Source organism: Hyaena hyaena, unplaced genomic scaffold (genome assembly GCF_003009895.1).
Source record: "Hyaena hyaena isolate Hyena2069 unplaced genomic scaffold, ASM300989v1 scaffold_172, whole genome shotgun sequence".
In the NCBI taxonomy this organism is placed as follows: domain Eukaryota; kingdom Metazoa; phylum Chordata; class Mammalia; order Carnivora; family Hyaenidae; genus Hyaena; species Hyaena hyaena.
This window is the reverse complement of record NW_024080804.1, coordinates 2426498-2450579: the sequence shown is the minus strand read 5'-3', so window position 1 is coordinate 2450579 and position 24082 is coordinate 2426498. Positions and strand designations below refer to the sequence as shown.

Below are 24082 nucleotides of genomic sequence, written 5' to 3'. Positions count from 1 at the left end.
GGACGCTCAACCAACTAAGCTACCCAGGAGCCCCCAAAAACTGATTTTCTTCCATAAACCACAGCTACTCTCTCAAAAGATCTTCCAGAAGCACCAAATTCTCTTATAAATAGTACTTGACAAGCAATTAGGATACTTAATTTTCTATCCTGTTTCTGCCACATACCAAGTTGTACTTCTTGGCAAGTTGTTTCCTTCATTCATTAACATATTCATTAAGGATGGATCAGCTATTGACAGTGTGGCAGAAAGAATGATAAAAGTTAAGAACAAGACAACATTGACTCAGTTCCCTATCTTCAAAGAGCTTACAAGCTATAGACAAGTATATAAAGCATTACCATAGTTTGGGTAGGTAAGTATGGTGTACAAAATGTTTTGGGAACAGAATGGAAGGCGATTTTATGGAGAAGATGTTTTATTGCCTGCCAAAATAGAGTTATCTCCTGTTTTTGTTCTGATTTCACACTGATTTTTTTGATGTCAGGGAGATAGAAATGTCCTGACATCAAAAGACAGAAACCAATCAAAGGGATTTCTATTCCCTTTATTCTGTTTTAAATGCACACATTACCTACATTCTTTCCTTTCCTGTTTCAAGGTTACTTCTTTCATTTAGACGAGTATTCTGAGCCTGAATGTTGACATTACTCATTCAGAGACCTGGAGGACTATTGATGATAGGTTGTATACAACTTATATTTGTGAATAAGACCCAACCAGGCTACTAATTATAGAGGATGGGGGTAAGGGGAGAATGATGTGAAAACCCATTTTATTACTTTCCTTGAGGCAAGAATTTTGTGTCTGTGGTTCTTTACATTCAGAAAACTTTTATCACACCTGGGCCAATGAAGGACAGGTATGTCTTCCTACCTACTAGAGAAATGTGAAAAAGTAACAAGGAATTATTCTCTTCCTTATCCCCAATACCCCAACTCCACAAATCAGAGACTTTAAAGAGGGAGTTTATAAATCTTTTGTGTTCTCTTCCTGGTGTAGTACTTAATTAGATACCAGGCATTGTTCTTGGCACTTTAAAAATATTAAGACATGGGGTGCCTGGGAGGCTTGGTTGGTTAAGTGTCTGACTCTTGGTTTCAGCTCAGGTCATGATCATATAGTTCATGAGGTAGAGCCCTGTATTGGACTCCATGCTGTCAGCATCAATTCTTCTTAGGATTCTCTCTCTCCCTCTCTCTCTACCCCTCCCCAGCTCACGTGTATGATCTCTCTCTCTCTCTCTCTCTCTCTCTCTCTCAAAATAAATACATAACCTTAAATAAATATTAAGACATTTGGGGCATTGTCTGGCTGAGTTGATATAGCATGCAACTCTTTATCTCAGGGTCATGAGTTCAAGCCCCACATTGGGGAGTAGAATTTGCTTTTAAAAACTTAAGATGTTTAACACTCACAGATAACCCTATAAGATCGGTGCCATTCTAAGCTTCATTTCACAAATGAGAAAGCTGGGGTACAAAATCTAAGCAATTTGTTCAGGGTCACCTAGAGGTAGAGATGTGAACTCAGGCACTATTGCCACGAGTCCATCCTTTTAATTCCTCTACTTCAAACAATTTCTGGACCTGGCATATTCTACAGAAAGAAGTTCTATAAGAAAATTGGTCAAGAATTACAATTTCCTGATTCTATTTTAGAGAGAGAAAGGTAAAAACATCATAGTAGTTCCAGGGCATCTCAGGCCCCCTCAAGTGGATTTTTTTCTGCCTCACTTTGTCTGTAAAATAACGATACACCAATAATACCTGCTTTCGCTTATACAAATGTGGGTTGAAGAACTTTACCATGAGTATAGCAGTGCTGGTAAGCACTGATAAGTGATACAGATGCTACCACTCCTATTTAACTCCTCTGAATGTTCTCCCTGCTCAGAAGGCTCCTTGCACTTTGACTGCCATGGTGTGTGTGAGGGGAGGGGAGGGAAGGAGGGAGAGAGAGAAGGCCGGGAGAAAGGAAAAGGAAGAGGTAAAGCAGAAAAGTGTTTCAAATAAACTAAGCATTTCCCCATTACTGGAGGGTTTTTGCAGTCATTGTTGCCTTTGGTTGCAATGTTAGTTTACCTCCCAGATATGTTCATAGCTTGTTCCCTCTCCTCTTTCAAGTCTTGGATAAAATATCATCTTCTCATAAAGATGTCACTGGCAACTCTACTTAAAATTGCAGTATTCTCCCTGGACTCCCCATGTCTTTTCTTTTTCACTTTACAGCGTCAGTCACTCTTCAAAACACTATATAAATTGCTTAGAGTTTGCCACCCCAACCTAAAATGTGATCTCTCTTAGGGCATTGTGTTTACTTTTCTGCCTATACTCAATGTGTTAAATATGAACTTGCACATAGTAGGAACTGAATAAATACTTGTTGAATGAATGACAGATGTTAACCCAGTATCTCCTGTCAGTTACCTTCTGCTTAGTTGATGTTTTGCTCAGGCAAACCGGTATTTTTGTTACAAAGGTAGATACTTATGGTCATCCAATTCCTCTCTAGAGGTCTGTGGGAAAGGATTTGAGTTTCATTTGCTAGTGAAATGAGGAAGACAGGTGGATGACTTATTCAAAGGGCCCAACAACTTAATGGACATGCTTTTTCCCTTGTCTTAGAAAAGCCAAGAAAACGTTTTTCCTCCTCTTTTGATAAACCTGTGAATTCAAGTCAATGGCATTTTCTGCTGCCATTTATCCCTTTACAGAAAGAGTTTTTGCTTTGTGTTTGCCCAAATCAGTGTGCATGCCACTTTACCTTATGACAGAATGACATAGAAAAGGCAAAATGCCCAATAATTAGATGCAAATTTTATGCTTGTCGTTTTGAAAGGTTATGAATCCCCCTTTTATAAAGTTTTCTATAAAGGATTACTTTAGGACAAAATATCCTTTCTGTACATCAATATGCTGGTAATTCTAAAAAAGAACAACTTTGTAATTTGAAAAAATTAGTAACAAGTACAGCATATAATGAATACATTTATCCCTTCTGCTCGCTGTTGAAAGGAAATAAGCTTTCACTTATTTCCTCCTGAACCAAAGTTTCAAGACATAAATATTGACAAAATAGATTTTCTCTCTTCCTAAGAGATGACCCCATTATTCTCCTCCAGTTTATTTCTGGGTACAAGTGGACCACTATTACTGTTATCCAAAAAATAAACTAGAGGGAATGATGGTACTATGAAAAACATTCAATTCAATCAGAAAATCAGGATTCTGGTTAGAGCCCCATCATTGAGTATCTGTGTGGCTTTTCATAAGCCATTTAATCCCTGAAAAACTTTGGTTCCTCATGTCAAAAATGGAATGCTTAAAAATCTGAAGTTAATATTTGGTGATCCCATTCTTATTCAACATATCAGAATCTCATTTGTTTCTTGTTGGTGGTAATGCATAGAGAATAATTGCCACTGTATATCATGGTGTTGAGGTGCCACTAAGCAATTAGCTCTGATATTACAATACACCAGGTTCAAATGCCTGACTTGCAGCCTATTATAAGTGAATTGTCTATAATCTGCTCTTTCTCCATCATCACGTGAGGAGGTAGAGGACCAGTCAGTAGGGTTGTTGATGGGATGAGACAGAGCCTGACAAATGTTTTTATTTTACATGCAGCCTGGCCTTTTTATGCTCAATAATAGGTAGTTATTATTCCCATTATTCTACATGTCTCTGTATAGTAGACACAGGGTGGGAAGGGAAGGAGGTATCTTTAGAAAAAGAGAAAGTAGAAGTTAATTTGTAGTCTCCTAAGCATCTTTTTTTCCAAAGCTGAGAACATCTCTGCCTAAGTTGAGTGATTGTGGTTGTTTTTTCATCTCTAGCAGGACTTCTGGATTTAGTCAGAGAATGATGTAGGACATAGTCTGGTTTGGGTTTTCATTTCAAGTAACAGGACAGTCCCCCACCAAAGATACTCATATCCTCGAGCCCAGTGCCTGCCAGGAACCGCAGCTCAATTTTGTCTCCTCCCAGCTTCCTCAGGGACATCGTGACAACCTTGTATCCTAAGCAACAATATGCAAAATAACAAAAGTACTTACACATCAGAAAGAGAAGCATACTAAATTCAAATTTTAGTGGATCTTTCCTGTTACAAATGTGTTTTCAGAGTTTTGCTTGAACAGCTCCCAGATTACTCCCTTTCACGCTTCTTAGTGTATATATATTGAGGCATTCACTATGTGCCAAATTGAAAACCTGAAACATTTTAGGAAAGAGAGACATGGGGTATTTCAGCTGCTAAAGAGACAGGTGCAAAGAATTATGAATATTACTTGAGGAGCCACAGTGCATGTAACATGAAAGTACCACCTGCCACTGTTCTGTGTTCAGGCAACTCCATATCAGGGAAAGCAGTGGGGAACATAGGGTGTCATTGCAGAGATAATAAAACCAGCACATCACCCCAGAAGGTCTTAAAACAGATGGTCTCCAGGAAAGTGCAAAATTATGACTGAGTGCAGAAAAGGCAACTTTGGTCGTACTTTTGTTGAGTTGAAAATGAAGATACTTGGGTCCTGGGAGGCTTAGTGACATAGCCAGAGAAAGAGTTAATTGTTTCTCCCAGTCACAGAGAAGCTTGGACAAATCTGGATTTCCTTAATACATAATAAGCAAAACGTCAGCAGCCAGAGCAGGTTTGTTAAAATAATTTACATCTCCTATTACAAAGAATTTATCCCCATGGACAGGCATGATGGTAAACACTCGGCTCACCCAAGCTATAAAAGAGGCATTTCCAGCATTTGAGTTAAGAGCCAAACAAACCACTGTTTTCTTGGTTAAAAGTTCTAGGAGCCACCGGGTGTTTGAAACATCCTACTGTGGCTGCTGCCATTCTTTCAGTTTTTCTTTCTTAAATGGTGGCTTGTGATTGTGGATTACCTGCATCTAAATAAGCTGGGATGCATAATTCAAATGTCTCTGCCCTACCTCCAAGTCTGTCTAATCAGAATTTTGGTGGGGGAGGGACGTGTAAGCTCTGCATTCATTTTAACTGGCTCCCCATGAGAGTCTTTTTGCACACAAATAACACCTAAAAGCACATTATAAACATTATCACTGTTTTAGGTTAATTATCTCTTCAAAAGGTCACCATTAAAGTATATGAATTTCAGGTAGAAGCTACACATATGGGGAATAGATTGTCATATATGTATATATTTCCCACCAACAGGTTATAGTGTCCTGTGATGGGGAAGGGCCTGAAGAAGACATGTTTTATAGGCTTCTCATAAGTACCCAGAAATCAGACAAAGTGGCACAGGTCAAAGGAGCAGACTTTTAGGGAGCATTTGATCATAGAAGTAACCAAGCCAAGGTAGAAACATGAAAATGAACAGTAGCTCCAAAGGGAAGATCTTTGCCTGCCATATTGCTGAGGGCCCATTTGTGTGCATTTACACACATACATGTGGAGAGTTGTTAAAAGGAAATTGAAAGAAGGGAAGGAAGACCAAATGAACTAACCCATGGATTAAATGATGTGTATTCTTTCTATGAATAGTTTCAATTAAGAGTCACTTAGCTATAGCTGATAAAAAGTCAACTCAAATTTACGTAAATAAAAGCAATCACTAGCTCACATATCTGAGAATCTTAGGGATAAAGCTTGCTTGGAACAGAACTAGTTCCACAGCTTAAATGATATCATCAAAATTCAGTCTCCATTCTTTGGTTTCCTATTAGCTTCCTTCTTGTGTGTTAGTTCATTCTCTCTCTCTCTCTCTCTCTCTCTCTCTCTGTGTCTCTCTCTTTTAATTCTCTATGTGGAGGCCTTTGGAAACTCTACGCTTTCTTCATTCAAGCAATCCCAGACTACAAAAGGCTTTTTCCCCCTCTAGTAGTTCTATGAAAAAACTTGGAATAGAATCCGTTTTCTAAGAAAATGGAATATTAATTGGCCAGGCTTGTGTTACCTGCTGCTCCTGACTTGGATAGAAGATTTTAATCTACCCAAATTACTTAGGCTAAGAAACTAGGTTACTTGGCTCACCAAAGAAAAAGTGGAATGCTCTTACCTTGAAGAGGAGTGATGAATTCTGAGTAAGCAAAAACCATAGAAATCTACTGTATACTTATGTCAAGAGGGAAATAACATTCAACAAATTAGTGTTCCAGATATCTTACTACAACTTCTTTAGCCAAAACCAATCTGTTACATACATGTTTTTCTATATTCTTATTTGCTGTCATGAGTAAATAATAATATATTGACTATAAATTAAAGAGTTAGGTGTAATGGAGCACAGTAAACTATTTTCTGTGATATTGTAATAGTGAATACATAGTGTAAAGCATTTTCCAAGACACATAGAATTACACAACACACTGGGCCCTAATGTAAACTATGGACTTTAGAGTTGGCTCATCACTGATAATAGATGAACCTCACTAATGCAAGATGTTAACAATAAGAGAAATTGTTGTCAAAAGCAGGTCCCTTCCTTGCCTCCGTGCCAGTCTCAGGTCTTGAGTTCAGCAAAGAAAGAATTCAGAGCCAACTCTGAACTAAGAAAGAATTTAATAGCACTTAAAGAGAAAGTACACTCTCAAGATGGGAGAGGGAGCAGGTGGCGATTGCCCCGGGGTTAGGGGTGTCTTTTCTTTTTATGATTGCATGTTTTAGGGGTCATAGCTAGGGTGGTCTGACTGAAGCTCCCTCAGATCACCTAAGAAATTCCTCCTTCTGGTCCGGAGGGGGAGTTTTTGGCCTTTTACATTTTGTTGGAACTGTCATGGCAGCCTTTCCCCCATGGTGGGGGTCAGGGAGGGTATCAAAACTGCAATGTAAATGTATTATAATGAAGCTATAGGTTACTTGAGGGCAGTAGTTATAGGGAAGGGTGCATGCATGCTCCCCAGGGATGTTTCCTGCTGTTTGTGTTCTGAGAGTGGTTGGCAGTTTCTTGATTTTTATTTTATTATTATTTTTTTTTATGTATTTGCTTTCAACTTAACCAACATACAGTGATTGTATATAGAGTGCTCTTGGCTTCTGGAGTGGATTCCTGTGATTCTGTGAGTTACAGAATATTTGCATTTGTTGAAAATTTATCTTCATTTTCTTAACTGGAACTTGGTGTCAGAATCACCCATTTACTTATATTTAAAGGAATAATGAATCCATTGTTTCTGAAATACATCAGGGTTTGGGGTCAAGGTTAGGAGTAGGTTGGAGCCGGTTGTGCTGACCCATTTCCCCTTGTTGATCTTTGCCACTCCTACTGATGCTTCCTTCAGCAATGCAGAATTTTTCTCCCAAAAGAGACCATTTTTATCTCCTAACACTTCCCCAGCTCACCACCATTTCTGAGATTTGGCATTACATACAATTAGGTCCTCGTTATGTGTGACACAATGTATAATGGCAGCAACACTATTCTGTTAAGCAGAAAACAAAGAAAGAATAGGAGAAGAGTTCACTTTTCATTTGGACTTTCTTTTACTTTCTGCCTTCAAACATGTACCAGCTGTCGGCAATCTTCTCTGTTCCTTCCCGTTTAAAATGCTTGTGTGAGGGGGTTAAAAGAAGAAAGGTGGAAACAAGGACAGATGAAAGAAAATTTTTACCCTTTAAGCGGGTATGGCTGTCTTCTCTTGTATTTGTTTTGCCTCTGCTCTAGTCAACTGTACAAGCAAATGGAACCAAGTAGAGTATTTATTCTATAAAAAATACTGTGTATTGGGGCGCCTGGGTGGCTTAGTCGGTTAAGCGTCTGACTTTCGCTTAGGTCATGATCTCACGGTTCGTGGGTTCGAGCCCCGCGTCGGGCTCTGTGCTGACTGCCAGCTCAGAGCCTGGAGCCTGTTTCAGTCTGTGACTCCCTCTCTCTCTGACCCTCCCCTGCTCACGCTGTCTCTCTCTCTCTCTCTCTCTCCTAGAAATAAAACATTAAAAAAATTACTTTAAAAAAAAAAATACTGTGTATTGGCTAGTTTCACACATAGGCACTTGTGTGGGGTCTTTGAACATCCCTTGCTATTTATGTTGTAAAGACTAACAACACTAAATTGTATTTGTAATGATAATTTGACAACTGTCCGGTCATCATTTCTACAATCAGTAATTCAATTTTAAAGGAATTCTCACATTAAAGAAAATCAGTTAAAGTATTTCATTTGTTTCTGATTTTCCTTACGTTATTGCCCATACATTTTTTGTGAGTAATTTTGATCCACAGAGATGCTGCTGACCTTATAGTTTGTTGGCCAAAATGAATTTCCACAATCGTTAGAAAGGTTAGAGGAGAAGGCTGCTAGAGAGCAAGATACAGTGGACCCTGTGTGTGCTCTTCCTGGACTGTTCTAGTGGCAGAGTGAGTAATGTTTATCTGCATTCATGCAAGTGGTCAGAGGGAGAGAGTGAAATACGAGCATGACTCTGGGAGCATACACAACAAACAAGCTTAACAGAAAAACTACCTCTTCCTTATCCCTGGTGAGGTAGCTTTGGTCAGCAATCCAGTAAGGCAACATTTTCCCACTGACTACACACACGGAGAGCACTTATGCTCTTGATTGGTCAAGAGCTCTACAGGATGCAGAGTAAAAAGTACAACATAGCAAAGCCACTTTGGTTTGCATCAGGATGCTTCTGTGCATGTTTAATGTAATAAACTATCTATCCTCCAGATGTGACCCAGGTATAACTCCCATCTAAGCCCACAGGCTCACGTTCTGAGCTTATACTCAAACCCTTATGTTCCCTACTATGTGTCCTCGAGTTTATTTCCAGAATTGAGATTATTGCCATTTAAGTGTTTCTGCCCAAGACCAGGTGTTTAATCAGAAGCCTCTTTTGATGTCGTAGGAAGATGGACTCTATGTCACAGTCCTAGATTCTTCATACTTACCATTAGGATGAAGGGCCCAGAAAACCCTCAGCTGCAGCACCTGGGAGCCCCATGGCAATTGCACATAGAATTGAATCTGGTATTTTTAGTTTTCTAGGATGAAATCGTAGTATTGCAGTTTTGTCCTTTCCCAGCAGAGTTGAGTCAGAGTTTGCAAGAGATGAAAAATATTTCCAGCAGAAGAGAAGTGCATTGACCTAAGGGCTTTGTTGGAGACATGTGGCCTTTTATCCCATCCCACATGGTAGCTACAGAGTGATCTAGCACATAGAACAAAACTCTGCAGGGTTGTTTTTCTTCATTGGGATCCTTAATTGGTTTAGGGCTGAAAGTCATCTGTGCTCAATTCATAATGTATGGTACTAGTTCTCAAGCTATAGAATGCACAATAATGAACAGCGGTACTGGGCTCTGATAATAAACATCCAGGAAGTCTGGCAGGGGCTCAAAATTCTGCCTTTCATCAACACCACCAGGTAAGGTGATATTGATGCAGGAGGTTTCTAGACTAGACTTTGAGGAATAAATTTACGCATAGTTTGATTTTTTTTTCTAACTTGCCTTCTGTGAACTATTTATCTGAAGATCACACCTGCTGTCTGATATGGCTGAGCCCCTTAATGCCTTTCCTACCTACATTGGCTACCTTTTAGGATTGTTTACAGATGTCCTATTTTGAAAAGATCTACATTTAACATTAGTGGATTTTTCCAGTCCATTCCTACCCACTAACTTGCTTCTTTATGCATGGTATCTTTTGCTGACCTTTCACTTCGAATGGAGATTTTGCTCTACACTTGCTCTGCTGTACTTGAACCATGGGCCTCTGCTTTGCTTCCTGAAGTATACCATGACCTAAGATTCAGTCCTATTTTTTTCTTCTCAGTCTCAGGAAACCTAGGACACCTCCATCTGTTCCAGTTTCTTTTCCCAGTCTGGCTTATGGTAGCCTATCTGAGAAGCATTCTGCTTGCTTGCCTGGGAGAGAAGTTTGGGGACATGTCAAAATAGACCAAATTAATTAAAAAACAAAAGAGTAAGATCACTGATATTTCAATGCTGCAGATAAAATGGGTGGTACCTATCTGTGGAAATGTGTTTTATTACTGTATTTCTTAGAGGATTATTTTATTTTTAGGTAAAAATCATTTTTGTTTCCATTATAGATATAGTAGCTTTTTAGTCTGTGACCTGGGAAATTACTTTCAGGATTAAATAATCTCTTTAAATCTAAAGTTCTGTGATTCTCTGCATCTCTTTCAGTATTCCAAACATTTTAAGAATAACCTTGACACTACAGTTTGTTTCTGTAACAGTTACAGGAGAAAGCAAGAAGAAATTGGCTGACAAACATTGATTCTGTCTCCCCCAAACAATAGATTTTAAAATGAAAATCAAATGAGGAAAGGAGTTTGAGACTTACTAGTTGAGAACAGTATTTTCCAATAACTTTCAGTATTTGATGAACAAAGGGAGAGAAGGGCTAAGGGTAGTCTGACCTTTACCTTAAATAAATTTCTGGTCCTGAAATTTCTACTATTTTCTGAAAACCCAAAGGTTTCCCACTCTTTGCTGAAACATGAAAAGGGGCTTTCCTTAGCTTAGGTCTTCTTGGTTCTCTTTACAAATATACGGTTTACTCAGAAACTGATGCATGAGAATTTCTGTGTTAAACTTTAGGGAATGCAAGTGGTGTTGTGGAAGCATCCAATTGACCAATTGGCAGTTAGTCTCCAAAGAGGGAAGAACCCAGGAAATCATGATGTACCAGTATTAGCATCTGTACCAAATCTCCCAGGCTGGGGCTGAGATCAGTGATCTGGAATCTGAAAGTTTGTATCTGACCTGTTGGCACTCTGGCTGCCCTCTCTTTCTCTTCACAATGATTTTCAAAAATTTCCAAAAGAATGAAAAATAATTGCCTGCCTCCTCTCTAAGAGATCCCTGATAATAATGTGAGTCCATTCCCCCAACTTCTTCAAGCTGGGTGAGTCACTTGGGTGATTTTTCACCTTTTGGGTTACCCACAAGTGAAAACATCAATCTGAATCCTGTCATGTAAGTAAGATGGGATTCATTTCTTCTAAACAAAGGGTAGCAGCTATGGCAGGAATATAATGTGTATCAAGTAAGGTAAGTTATCACTATAGGTCAATGGATTATTGCATCACCCTGAGCATGCCTTTTCTTTGTCACATCAGTGCCTCTTCTTTGTCACATATAACCTTTGGAAGGATTCTCACAATTAGCTGTTGGCATTCAACTATATGAGTGTTCAAGTTAGTGTTGGTTTAGTTTCAACTTGAGTCCCGTACCTTGACAAATCTATCCATTTCCTTGAGTGGGTCAGTTTTGTCGTTTTCTGTTGCTGTCTGCTTGCCTCTCAGCTGCTAGTCCAAACATGTACTAAAAGTCCTTCTCTATATGCTACACGCACAGATTTGTTGGTTTGACTTTACCTCACTGAGAAAGTTTAGGAGCGTGTCTAAAGCCAGTGTTGACTGATTTCTGCTCTTAGGAAATGGAGAGCTAGGTACAAAAGGATCTGTGTTGGTAGTTTTAAATTTTTAGTGTGCAAAAGAATCACCCAGATTGAACTAGGTTAAAGTCCAATTCACGGACCCTGGATTTTTCTGATGAAGTCAGTTTGGACTGGGGTCTAAAAAAAACAAGCTGTGCACTTGCTCTCTACTTGCTCATACACAGTTACAATGCAGATGGTCCACAGTCTAACTTGGGAGACATCTTGGCTTATTAAAACCTTGTCCTCTGTCATTTTCTGAGATGCTCCTTTATGCTGAAAATCATGGCTACCCCTCTGATTACATAGAAAAACTTAATATGAGAAAGAAAAGGGAAACTTTATAGGCTTTAGAAATGGCTAATGCAAAGTGTTGAGTATGTATCTTCAAACCTTTAGAAAGTCACTTTGTTGCCGCTACACAAAGAACACACTCACTGATGTCTCTGTCTATGTTTCATCTAAGAATGTCATTCTGAGGACTCTATTTCACCCTGGTACCTCAAGGTTTGAGAGAAATAAAACAACCCTTTAACTCTTTTTTTGTCAAAAATGTTGGTAACTCTAGGCTAAAGGTTGTAAAGTCAGGATATCTGTCTTCCACATCTGCATTGCTTAACTTTCTAAAATCTCTCCCTCCATCTTTTTGAAAACAAATAGCTCATGCTTGAAAAGTTATGGATTTCCTTAGATGAGAAATGAAATACCATTCCCTTTATGCTAATGTTAATTTACAGGCAGCAAGCTTGGTTAACCAAGAGAAAATAAAAACTTTGAATGAAGTGTGTTATTTATAGCGAATGCAAAAGCATCATTATTATCAATTCTTGTTACAAAATACATAGAAAAAATATCATTTTTGTTATTTAAATATGGCATGGGTACATTGAGAAATAGTACAGATGTTAATCCACAGCCTCTCAGCTGCATCCTGGATAATCATTATTATGTTTTATTCTTACTTAGAATTACTAGTAATAGACTGTGTATTTCTGTATGAAATTCAAATCAGGGAACACCAATGAATTGAGATGATTGATTTTATATATATATATACACACACACATAATTTTGGAATTGGAACAACAATAGAAATATTTCTCTCTTAGAGAAAAATCTACCAAGCATGCTGCTATTTAGTGATCTTGATGAGTAACATTTCTTACTCAAATAGACATGCCAAAAATTCACATAACATTTCATATCTGAATTGAGCTAATCCTTGACCAGTGTTTAAATTTGTTTTGAAACTCTCTATGTAATTGTTGAAAATCTGAAATGTAAATATCTGGATTTTAAAGTTTCTGGCTTCAAACCACGAATGTTAAAAAAAAAAGTCTATATTTATACTTTAATTCTATGCTTTTGAGTTCTTTGGCAGATCCTGTTTTCTTTGTTTAAGTCTCACTAATATGAGATTTTATACATGGAGTAAGGAGAGAGGATGATGGAGGTAATATAATTCAGGTCATCTTTGAATGCACACTTTACATGTATGTACAATGTAAGTTTATGGGACAATATTCAGGGCTTCTTTCCCATTGTTATGTGTAGAAACACTGACCTAGTCCAGTCCTATTATTTTAAAGATGAGAAAATTGAAGGCTAGAGAGACTAGGTGATGGAAAGATAAGTCATGGATTTAGTAGTTGACCCAAGGCATTGAATCTTAGTTCATCATTTTTCTGAATTCACATCCTGCTTGTTTTCACCACAAGGTCTTTGGCTGTCCCCACTCCTCTATAATAAAATAGAATTCTGTTTTGTCATCTTGTCTCCTTAAATTTTCTTCTATTCCAACCTCAACATTTGGATTCTTTTAAGCTTAGATTATAAGCCATACAAAAGATTACCCTACTTCTTGTCCTTCACCAAGATTCCCAAATCAGCTTTATTCTTTTTCCTCAGTCCTGATTCACGTACATGAATTTAGTCTCATCCTATCACCTATCAACAAAGGCCGGTTATAAAGTTTTTTTAGGATAGCAGTTGCAATTCGCACTCTTCAAAATAATCACACCTTAGTGGGGAGTGGATTCTCAGCTACAGGGTGATATTCAGTACTACTTTACATCAGAGCCACTGGCCCTTCTATCTGCAAACTCATCAGGCAGTGCCTAAGTGAGCTGATTGAATAGATTAAAAAGTGAAAAGAAATTACACTCAAATAGACAAGTCCTTATTGATGATCTATGTGCAAATTGCTATACCTGGTACATCAGAGCATACAAAAATGTGTAAGATATGGTCACGGTTCTCAAGGAGCTTACAGTCAAAAACAGGAAAAAGAAAGCTGCAAATATACTTGATAGAAAAACATAAGTGTCCACAGGGAAATATAACTGAAGAATCATGTGGTTAAAGGAAGAAGGTAAGGGTCTAGAAAAGCTTTGTAGGTTAAAAAAAAAAAAAAAAAAAAAAGCAAACAAACAAACCTCAACTAGATTTTGAAGAATGAAAATCACTTCCATGTGTGTAGGTGGTGAAATGCATTTTGACTAATATTTATTATATGTGTGTTCTAGAAACATATGTAATCTATATACTGCTACTTAAAGTATGGTTTATGCATTACCAGTCTGAACTTTACTACTGTTTTGTGATACAGTAAGTTTCATACATGTAATTACTGTTATGAGAGAAAGCATTTAGAAAAATTCCTACATCACTGTGTATCACTGAACTAGCTGTAGGCTAATTTGGATGTTACTGAATTTGTGTGCTGAGTCACATATGGTTCTAGATGTATGATACTTATACAAATATCCCCATATATGGGTCCATGGTAGGTTGGGGGAAAAAAAAAGTCTGGTCATTTACCACAAATAATTCAAGAGTCATGACTTTACATTGTTGTTTACCTGCATAGACAATTTAAGAAACTTTTATACATATGTTAGCAGTACAGAGCTGTTTCTCATTATTAAGGTATTTAGAAATCATAATTACTTACTTCCAATTCTATTATCCCATTACAGAGCAGAAAAATTTTAACTTTGTGACATTAGACCAGATGACAGAGACACAAAAGAGATGTAGAAGGAACAAAATGCAAACAAAGTAAAAGGATGAGCAAAAGACAGATGAAACAATAACTAAGAGGAAAAGAAAGGGAATGCCAAGCAGTTTTCCCAAAGTTGTTAATAAAAATAAGTTATCAGTATGAAAAAGAGTCTGTGTCTCCACTTCATGATAATCCATGAAGGATTAATCTTTGAATCCTTCCGTGGAAAACTTCATGTAAAGGCTGAAACTAAATCTGTTGTGTATTACTATTTTTTTGTTATTTTATCTCTCTCATTCTCATTTTGTAGTTGGTTCCTATTATTGTTTCTATTTGGAAGATGTAGATGTTCTCTTCATTTTTGGATATTTTCTCCTCTCGTTTCAGATGACTACAAACTGCATGGCCCTGTTTTTATTCAAGAACCAAGTCATGTAATGTTCCCTTTGAATTCTGAGGAGAAAAAGGTGAAGCTCAGTTGTGAAGTTAAAGGGAATCCAAAACCACATATCAGGTTTGATGATTTAAATCATATATTTCCAGGCATGCAATTTCTATTATTAAAATTGACAAGTATTGACCCCCAAGAGCAGTTTTCACCTTGATGAATTATGTGAACTGGAGCTTTGGATTTTGCATCTTCACAAGGGATCACAAGACAAAGCCTAGAGTAGACTGAGAGGAGAGTCTAACATGGGGAAACCTCCCAGAATAGGCCTAGAACCTAAACACTGCACACTTAGAGTGATCCTAACAAGAAATGAGCTTGCTTCCCCAAAGAACTCCAAAGCAAAATAACTGCCTATATCACATTTTGGTGCTAAGTGGTCTTTAACGTTTTTATTTATTTAAGAAGGAGAGAGAGAACAAATGGGAGAGCAGGAAAGGGATAGAGAGAGGGGGAGACAGAGAGAATCCCAAGCAGGCAGCTCCACACAGGGCTCAAACCCATAAAACATGAGATCATGATCTGGGCTGAAATCAAGAGTTGGCCTCTCAACCAACTAAGCCATTCAGGCGCCCCTGCTGCAAGTGATTTTAATAGAAGATGAGACACAGATAGAACGAGAATTAGTAAATTTCATGATCTATTTGAAGAAATCATCCAAAGCAGAAGAAAGGGGTAAAAAGAAGCAAAGGGAGAGAGAGAGGAGAGAGAGAGTTGGGGGAGAAAAAGTGTAAGTGAAAAAGAGTTTAATAGGAAATGTTTACATATGTTTAATCACAGTTCCAAGAAGAAAAGCAAGGAAGAATGAGGCAGAGGCAGTATTTTAAAAGAAGGTTAAGAATTTTCCAACATTAATTAAAAATTTCAAGCTAAGGGGCGCCTGGGTGGCTTAGTCGGTTAAGCGTCCGACTTTCGCTTAGGTCATGATCTCGCGGTTCGTGGGTTCGTGCCCCGCGTCGGGCTCTGTGCTGACTGCCATCTCAGAGCCTGGAGCCTGCTTCAGTCTGTGACTCCCTCTCTCTCTGACCCTCCCCTGCTCACGCTGTCTCTCTCTCTCTCTCCTAGAAATAAATAAAAAAATAAAAATTAAAAAAAAAAATTTCAAGCTATCAGGGATTGGAATGAGCCTGGCTGGCTCAGTCAGTGGAGCATGTGACTATTGATGTCAGGGTTATGAGTTTTAGCCCCATGTTGGGTGTAGAGATTACTTAAAAATGAAATCGTTTAAAAAAAAAATCCCAAGCTATAGATTTAGAAAGCCAAATGAACTTCAAGGAGTACAAGAAAATAAAGCCGCATCTAGAATTTTTATAGTGAAACAACAAAACATCCAAGTCAAAAATTATCATAAAAATAGTCAAATTTGTAATATAGATAAATAGATGGCAGGCCAGACTTCTTAATAGCAACAAAAAAAAACCAAGATGGAGGACAGAATCTTCAATATGCTGAGAGAAATTAACTGTCAAATTTCTATATAGCAGAAATGTGTTTTTTAAAAAAGAGAAGAGTAAATATGTTTTCAGGCATTTAGAAACTAAAGGTTGACTCCAGTAGACATACTCACTAAAGAAAATTCTAAAAGATATTATTAAAGCAAAATGAAAACGATACCAGGTAGAATATCAGAGATACAAGCACTAAAGATAGATAAAACAAGTGGTGAAGATTGGTCTTTCTACTTTAAAATCTACTGCAATTATACTAAACAATAAAGGATTGTTTTTAAAAGCACTGTCTTATGTAGATAAAAAAGAAAAATTAAAAGCCATAACAATAATAGAAATAAATTTTAAAAAGATAAAGTGCACAATGGATTTATCCACATGGATAAAAAATGAAATAAAATTTGACCCTGAACTAACTGCATACACAAAGAGCAATTTCAGGTGAATGGAAGACCTACATGGGACATGTACATTTTGAAAAGGAGAGAGGCATACGTATCTATGACTTTGGAGGGAAGAAAGTATTTCCCAACTACGACAGAAAAAGCACAAATCTTACAAGAAAATATTTAACTTCATTAACATTAAGAACTTCTGTTCAACAGGAATACTGAGATGAGTAAAATTTCAAGCTTCCAACTGGGAGAAGATATTTTTAATACATGTCATTGGCAGAGAAATAATACCCAAAAATATTTTTTAATTCCCACAACTCAAAAAGTTAAAAAAAAAAAAAAGTAGCCTAGCAGAAACATTACCAAAAGACTTGATTAGCTACTTCTAAGAAAAGAATATCAGATATCCATTAAATATGTAGAAAGATTATCAATGATATTAGTGAGCACAGATATACAAATTAAAACTAAAGTAAAACATTCTTCTAAGCCTACCTGATTCACAGAAATTTAGAAGATTAAATTCAGCATAGCACAGATAAATAAAACCTAGTTTGTTCATACAAGCTAACCCCAAGTAGTAGTGAAAATATTGAATTATAGCTGCAGTGTGGTGGATCACAGGAACCTAATTTTGAGCAAACAAAGCAAGTCACAGAAGAATAGAGTATAATTCCATATTCATAAAGTTCAAAAGCAGGTCAGCTGAAGCACTTGTTTAAAGATACCAACATACTTGATAAAATCATAAAGAAAATCAAGGGAATGAGAAAGCCAAAATTAGAGGTTATAATTAACCATTGAGGGGAAGTGATTAGAATCTAAATGGAAATAGGAAGACTTCAAAAGTAATAATATTACTTTTCTTTGAAACAGATATTTATTGCCTCGTGATGCTTTATAACTGGGGCAGATGAAATTTTCTTCCGTCCAAGGTTCTTCTAGCTGGACTAAGACTTAAATTTACACAAGGCAGATTAACATAAGATAATCAAATTTAATCGCATATGTGTGAGGAATCCACACACATAGGAAATTCCAGACAGGTAAAACGTGACATATATGTCATTTTGAACTAAGGAGAAGTGGGTAGGAATCTGGAACTTCAACGAGAAAGAATGAAATACACAGAAAGGTTAAAAAATAAATAAATAAATGTTGGGTGAATAAGTGTTTGCTGGGCCATAAAGAAACAGTGACTCCATATATCTTATAAACAGGATTTTGCTTCTATTCACGTTTAATGATAAAAACTTTAAGTTAATAACCAAAATATAATAGTGTATAAAAACCAAAATAATATATAACATATGTCACAGTTAGGAGAGATTAGAGTCCTTAAGGATCCACAGAAATGGTATTTCAACTGAGATACCTAGTTAGTAAAGTGGCAGAGGGTTAAAGGATGGCAGTATTAGCATAGTGGAAATTATTTTAGAATTTATGTGCCCATTCATTCATTCATCAAATATATCATCATTCATCAGACCATTCAGTGGTTTTCAAATTATGAATTTTAGGTACATGGTACTGGTTCAGCACTTACCCAGGGTGAGTAATTTCAGAGCTTTCACCCATGAGTCCACCTTAGCAGCTGCCTAGGGTATAGACTAGGAGTCTGAAAAATATGTGGTCCAAGAAAGGTATTTAAACCACTCCATTAAGCTGCTGCAATGCCACCTTAGGTTTGAGGTAGTCAAAGATTAATAAACTACATGTTCAAATAATATGCTTTTTGGAGGACTGCCTCATAGTATGACTGCTATGCTGCAAATACTGTGCTGTCCATGCTGTAAAGAATGTCCGAGTACTAGAGCATCTTGGAGGAAGGAACGTCTACTTCAGGATGGAAAGGGGAAGGTATTAGTGAAAGTTTCACAGAAAAGGAGATATTTAACTGAATCTAGAAGGTAAATAATATTTTGCTGTATAGATATTTTGCCACAGAAAGTGCATTACTGAAAGAAAAAAAAAACTCTCTAATGAACATGTAATTTATCATTCAAAACCAGGATAACTTTGAGTGAACAGCCACTGTTAATAATTATTCTAAGACAGCAGGTATAAAACCAGCACTCTTCTGGGCAAACAGAATACATACTTATCTCCCTATAAGGTGTTGAATTCAAGGTTTAATCGGATATTTTAAGATGTGTTATACAGTAAACAATAAATCCAAGAAGGAAAGGTTTCTACATACATAAATGATGAGTTAAATGGACCCATGTTTCAGTACATAGCCAAGTGTAAGTTCAGATGTTAGCCAGAAATGAAAACAAATTTTGCAGCAGAATTTGGCAAGTTGCTGCTTTGTTTTTCCTCCAGACTGTGACCTTTAATTAACATTGCTTTTGTAACATTGTGTTTCAAGATATAGGGGCTTGCTTTGTTATTTAAAGCAAGCAGTGGAACAGAAACCTATTATGTTTTTAGATTGCCAGGAAAAGCTGAGAAGGAAACTTTTAATCAAATGCACCAGGGATTGGTTGCAGTGGACTGGGTTTTCCTTTATACCTTTGGCAGTTTCGCTATTACATAATAGCCAGTTGCTACCTGGGAGCTAAAAACTCCCTCTTGCTGAAGGAAAGAGCGAGAGAAAAAATGGAGAGATCAGGTATTTTCAAACATCAGTCTGGCTAAACTTTTTCAGTGCTCAGGCTGACTTTGAGGGGAAAGAACAAGAAGGAGAAATTCAAGGTGAATTCTCCATGGGGATCTTCAGCATTAGGTTTTTCCTCAAACACCACAACTGACCTCTCTTCATTGTATTATTCCCTCAACTGAGCCTTCTCTTTTCATTGTTTCCTGCCCCTCGATTTTGAAAGGATTGACCCAGACCCAGAAAAATTTAACAAGTTTTGACTTGTGCCAACTTTCCTTGTATTAAAGTTTCTTAAGGACTTGTGACTCAGCTTCTTGCACTCTTACGTCTTGCACTCAGCTTCCCTTTCCAGACAGAAGGGACGTTCAAGTAGTTGTTTGGAGTACCTTTGCTGTCAGGTTTTTATTCGACTTAAGTTTGTAGACAGCAAATTCCAAGTCAGAAAGGTCTTGCCTCTTCTTCCATGCCAAGTTGAAACCATGAACAAAGAAAGGGGGTTTTACTACAACAAATTCCATAGATAGCTTCCCAGCAAATTCTGGAAAATTCTACCTTCCAGAATGTCATGGTGTCAATGGGCACAACCAGACTCTCTGGATAGAGTTAAGTTGTGGTTCCCCAAATGAGTCAGAAATCAGCTTATGCAACTCACTGATTTATCCTGACCCTAGGTAAAATCTCCCTGTGCTCCAGATGGTCATTGTCTCTATCACCAGTACTTAAAAGAGTCTTCAAACCTTGAAAACAAACTGTGCTTTTTCAAGAGTGTTCTAGTATGAAATAGGATAAGGAATTCAAAGCAATCCACATTCAGTGGGAATGAACATTGACTCTGTTGCAATAAAATGGGGTAGAAGGCTTTGTAATCTAGTCTCAACTGCATTTCCCAGCAAGCACTTTATTTTCTAAATAATCCCTTTTCCTTTGCGATTTGTATGTAAAAGCAGGCAATAAAGTAGATTAAAGGACTTTCTGCAGAGCATTTAGGTTGAGATGACTAGTGTAGACAAACCTTACAGAGGTGTTCTCATTATCCCCACAACTGCTTTTCTAAAAAGGCTCACAGGGTCCCTTACTCAATTCCACATTCTGCTTGCAGCTCACATTATATTGCAATTTCCTCTTTGAGTTCTTAGATTTGTCATATTAAATTGCTCAACTATCATTTGAAGTGAGAGTTATAGCCAAGACGTGATCAGCTGACTCAAAAAAAAAATATCTAGGGCAGGCAGTCATTTCTAGAGATTCATGTGCAGATAGACCTGCTAAAATATAGCCCAGCTGTTCTCTTTTTATTGCTTATTACTTTCATGTCTGTGTCAGAACACAGAGAGAATTACTGTCAAGCTTAAAAACAATGTCTTTTTCTAATACCCATCTTCTCATAAACAAACACATAAAGAGCTATGTCCAATTTTGTGATTCTGACCTGCCTTCCATGCCCCTCGTGTTTCTAAATTTTTACATTTCAAAGACATGGATATGAACAAACGTACAGCACCATGCTGTGATGGGCTGCAATACTCATAAATTGTATATGCTCAAACCTAAAATATATAGAAAAGAAGTATAATATTTAGTCAAGTTCCGCAGGCATTTATTGAGGAGAGTGTCACGGCCTAGGTTGCTTAAGGGACAATACAAAAGCGATCTAGGCAAATTATCTGTGGTGAAGGCAGAATTCCTAACCAGTGAAGCAGAGAGAATCCTATAGGAGATTGTGGAAAACTTTAATTAATTTTGACTATGAATAATGAAAAAGACTTCAATGGAAAAAGTGTGATTTAAAATTGACCCTATGGTATCTGAGTGGCTCAGTCGGTTAAGCATCTTACCCTTGCTTTCAGCTCAGGTCTTAATCTCAGGGTTCATTGATTCAGGCCCCATATCATGGGCTCTCTCCTGACAGTGTGGAGTCTGCTTAGGATTCTCTCTCTCCTTCTCTCTCTGTCCCTCCTGCTGGCTCGCTCTGTCTCTCAAAATAAAAAAAATAAACTTAAAAACTAAAAATAGAATAAAATAGAATTGACCTTGAATTGTGAGAGAGATCTTGATACAGAGAAAAGAATCATCCTTAAACTTCTGCATTTGTTGACACCAAATATCCAAAATCTTGAAACAAACTGGATTGTATTGCTTCATATAAATCCCTTTACATTCATTGTACACACCAGCCATAGTGCTCCAGAATATTACGAGAGGATGCACAATGAGTATGTAAGTACATATACACATTTTAAATGGGTTTTGTTTGTTTGTTTACTGATTAAAGGAAATAAAAATCAAAGTCTCTCATTCTTTACTCCTGTTATTGTTTATTATCAATTTCCTTTGTGTTGCAGTGTTTCCTTATTTTTTGGTGTCCCAATGGGAATGCTTCTGTAGGACTGTTGATATTTCAGAAGCTTCAACCATGACATATTCTCATTACCTGCTATTTCTGTAGAATTTGGGAGAGAGGAGGAGAAGAAAAATAAGATAGAGAGTCATTGAATTGTTTAGCTCAAAAGTTCCAAAGTATTCAAAGGAAGGCAATTTGCTTAAAATAAGCTCTTTTTGGAATGCTATTGGCTGTGGAAAAGAAAAAGAAAAAGAAGTTGATCTTGTTAGTAGAGCTTTGCCGCTTAAATGTATGAGTTCCAGTACAATTTATTTATAGGACCAAATAATATAGTCAGATACAATGGATGATTGAAGTAAATAAACAGAAGAACAACGCAACTCTCTGTGCCCTTGTTACCAGTTTGCTGGGATGGTTGATGGATATTTGAGTGCCATTGACTAACGATCTTCAGAGTGATCCATGGTTAAGACGAGTTTGGTCCCTAAGACAGATCTAGATCAATAGCGTTCCTCTGCTTTACAGTCAGCCATTTCAGTCATAGTAAGGACCAAATCAAAGCAGCTCTGCAGCAATTTCATCAAATCCTCAGCAATCTACCTGAAAATGGTTTATTCTATCATCTATATAGACCCTTTTAAAGAATAACTACAAACTGGCAGTGGGGTGGGTGGGGGAAGTGTGGAGGAAGAATAACTACAAACTAGAGAAAGGACTTTTGCTGAGGAGCCCTATTTGAAGAAAGTTGTACAAGATGCTATGGGGATTTTAAAATAAAGTGTGTGTACTATCAAGTTAGCCACAAGAGCAAGTGTTAAAATTTTAATATCATTGTTTACTGTAAAAGGCATGCTCTTTCCATAGCACTTAAGTTGTCACCATTGCTGGGTAGAGCATTTCTGTTTTTTTTAACATAGTTAAAAAAGTCACAGATGGTATTTTATGCTATTTATATAGTTTTTATATGTTTTAGATGATTCAGAAATATTGATTAATATTACAAGGTTTTATCTACTGGCATTTTTATGCTATAGGTGGAAATTAAATGGAACAGATGTTGACATTGGTGTGGATTTCCGCTACAGTGTTGTTGAAGGCAGCTTGTTGATCAATGACCCCAATAAAACCCAAGATGCTGGAACCTACCAGTGCATAGCAACAAACTCATTTGGAACAATTGTCAGCAGAGAAGCCAAGCTTCAGTTTGCTTGTAAGTAGCAATTACATCGTGTGCAAATGTTACTTTGAGTTTTTATACCATTAAGCCTTTAAAACAGTTACTTTTAAAAACTAAATGGATTTTAAATTGTTATATGATCTTTACATTTTTTCATATTTGGGAAATATCTTGTTTATAGGATAAATTATAAATCTAAGTGGAAAGATGTATTCAGCTTTTATAAGGATTAAGACTTTGATTATATGATTATATGTTATAGGATTCTCTATACATATATACATTCACATGCACACAAATTTATACACATATAAATTTACATACACAAGAAATTACACACATACACATTACAGACTGTATAAGCAAGTAGTTGAACTGCCAGTAATAGTCATTTTGAGGAGTATTTAACCATAAAGCTTAGAACTGCAAAAAATCTTGGTAGTCTGTTAAACTTATAACTCCATTTTTTTCTTATAGATTAGGAAAAATCCTCTTTTTTTTTTTTTTTACATTTTTTTTTGAGAGATAGAATGAGACAGAGCATGAGCAGGGAGGGTCAGAGAGAGAAGGAGACACAGAATCTGAAGCAGGCTCCAGGCTCTGAGCAAGCATTTAGCACAGAGCCCGACACGAGGCTCAAACCTACCAATCGTGAGGTCATGACCTGAGCCAAATTTGGACACTTAACCGACTGAGCCACTCAGGGACCCCTAGATTAGGAAAATTTTTAAAACAACTACAATAACAACAGTAAGTAGAGGCAGAGTGTTAACTTTTATACTATACCTTTTATATTTCCAGCTTAGAACATTTAAAAAACAAATTGCCATCTTGTAAGACCATCATCTAATAAAAGTTCATGAGCATATCAAAGAAAGTGGAATTTAGAAATAGCAAGTTGAAAATAAAATCCACAGGGAAGAGCAGTGAGTACACATTTGAGAATAGATGCCTTTGAGTATTGATGTGCAGTTACATTTTTAAGGGTTTATGTATTTGCATACGATTATATATTTCCTGTATAAAATCCCAACTCCTACAGCAGTGCATTAATGTCAAAGGTTTCATAATTACAAAGTCTCTTGGCAGTAACACTGTAGAATATTCTCATTAACAAAATCATCCCTGGGAACTCGGCATCAAATATATCTAATATCCAGTGCTTAATCTATTATTGCTATCACGTGTTATTTTTACTAGTTGAGAAATGAATTTTCTGAATGTTAGGTATATATAGGATTCCAAGATTATTTTTTTTGTGAATATCTCCT

The 24082-nt window shown here is 37.0% G+C and overlaps 1 protein-coding gene across 5 annotated transcripts in view; it reads left to right on the top strand.

The window, feature by feature from the left end:
* The window catches only part of CNTN4 (contactin 4), a 778655-nt gene that overhangs the window by 457813 nt on the left and 296760 nt on the right, over positions 1-24082 (top strand). For all 5 annotated transcript variants that reach the window (XM_039240293.1, XM_039240289.1, XM_039240291.1 and 2 more), the window contains 2 exons: positions 14788-14914; positions 22669-22844. In XM_039240293.1, coding sequence (XP_039096224.1) covers positions 14788-14914; positions 22669-22844 — 303 coding nt within the window. The remainder of the gene's footprint in view (positions 1-14787; positions 14915-22668; positions 22845-24082) is intronic.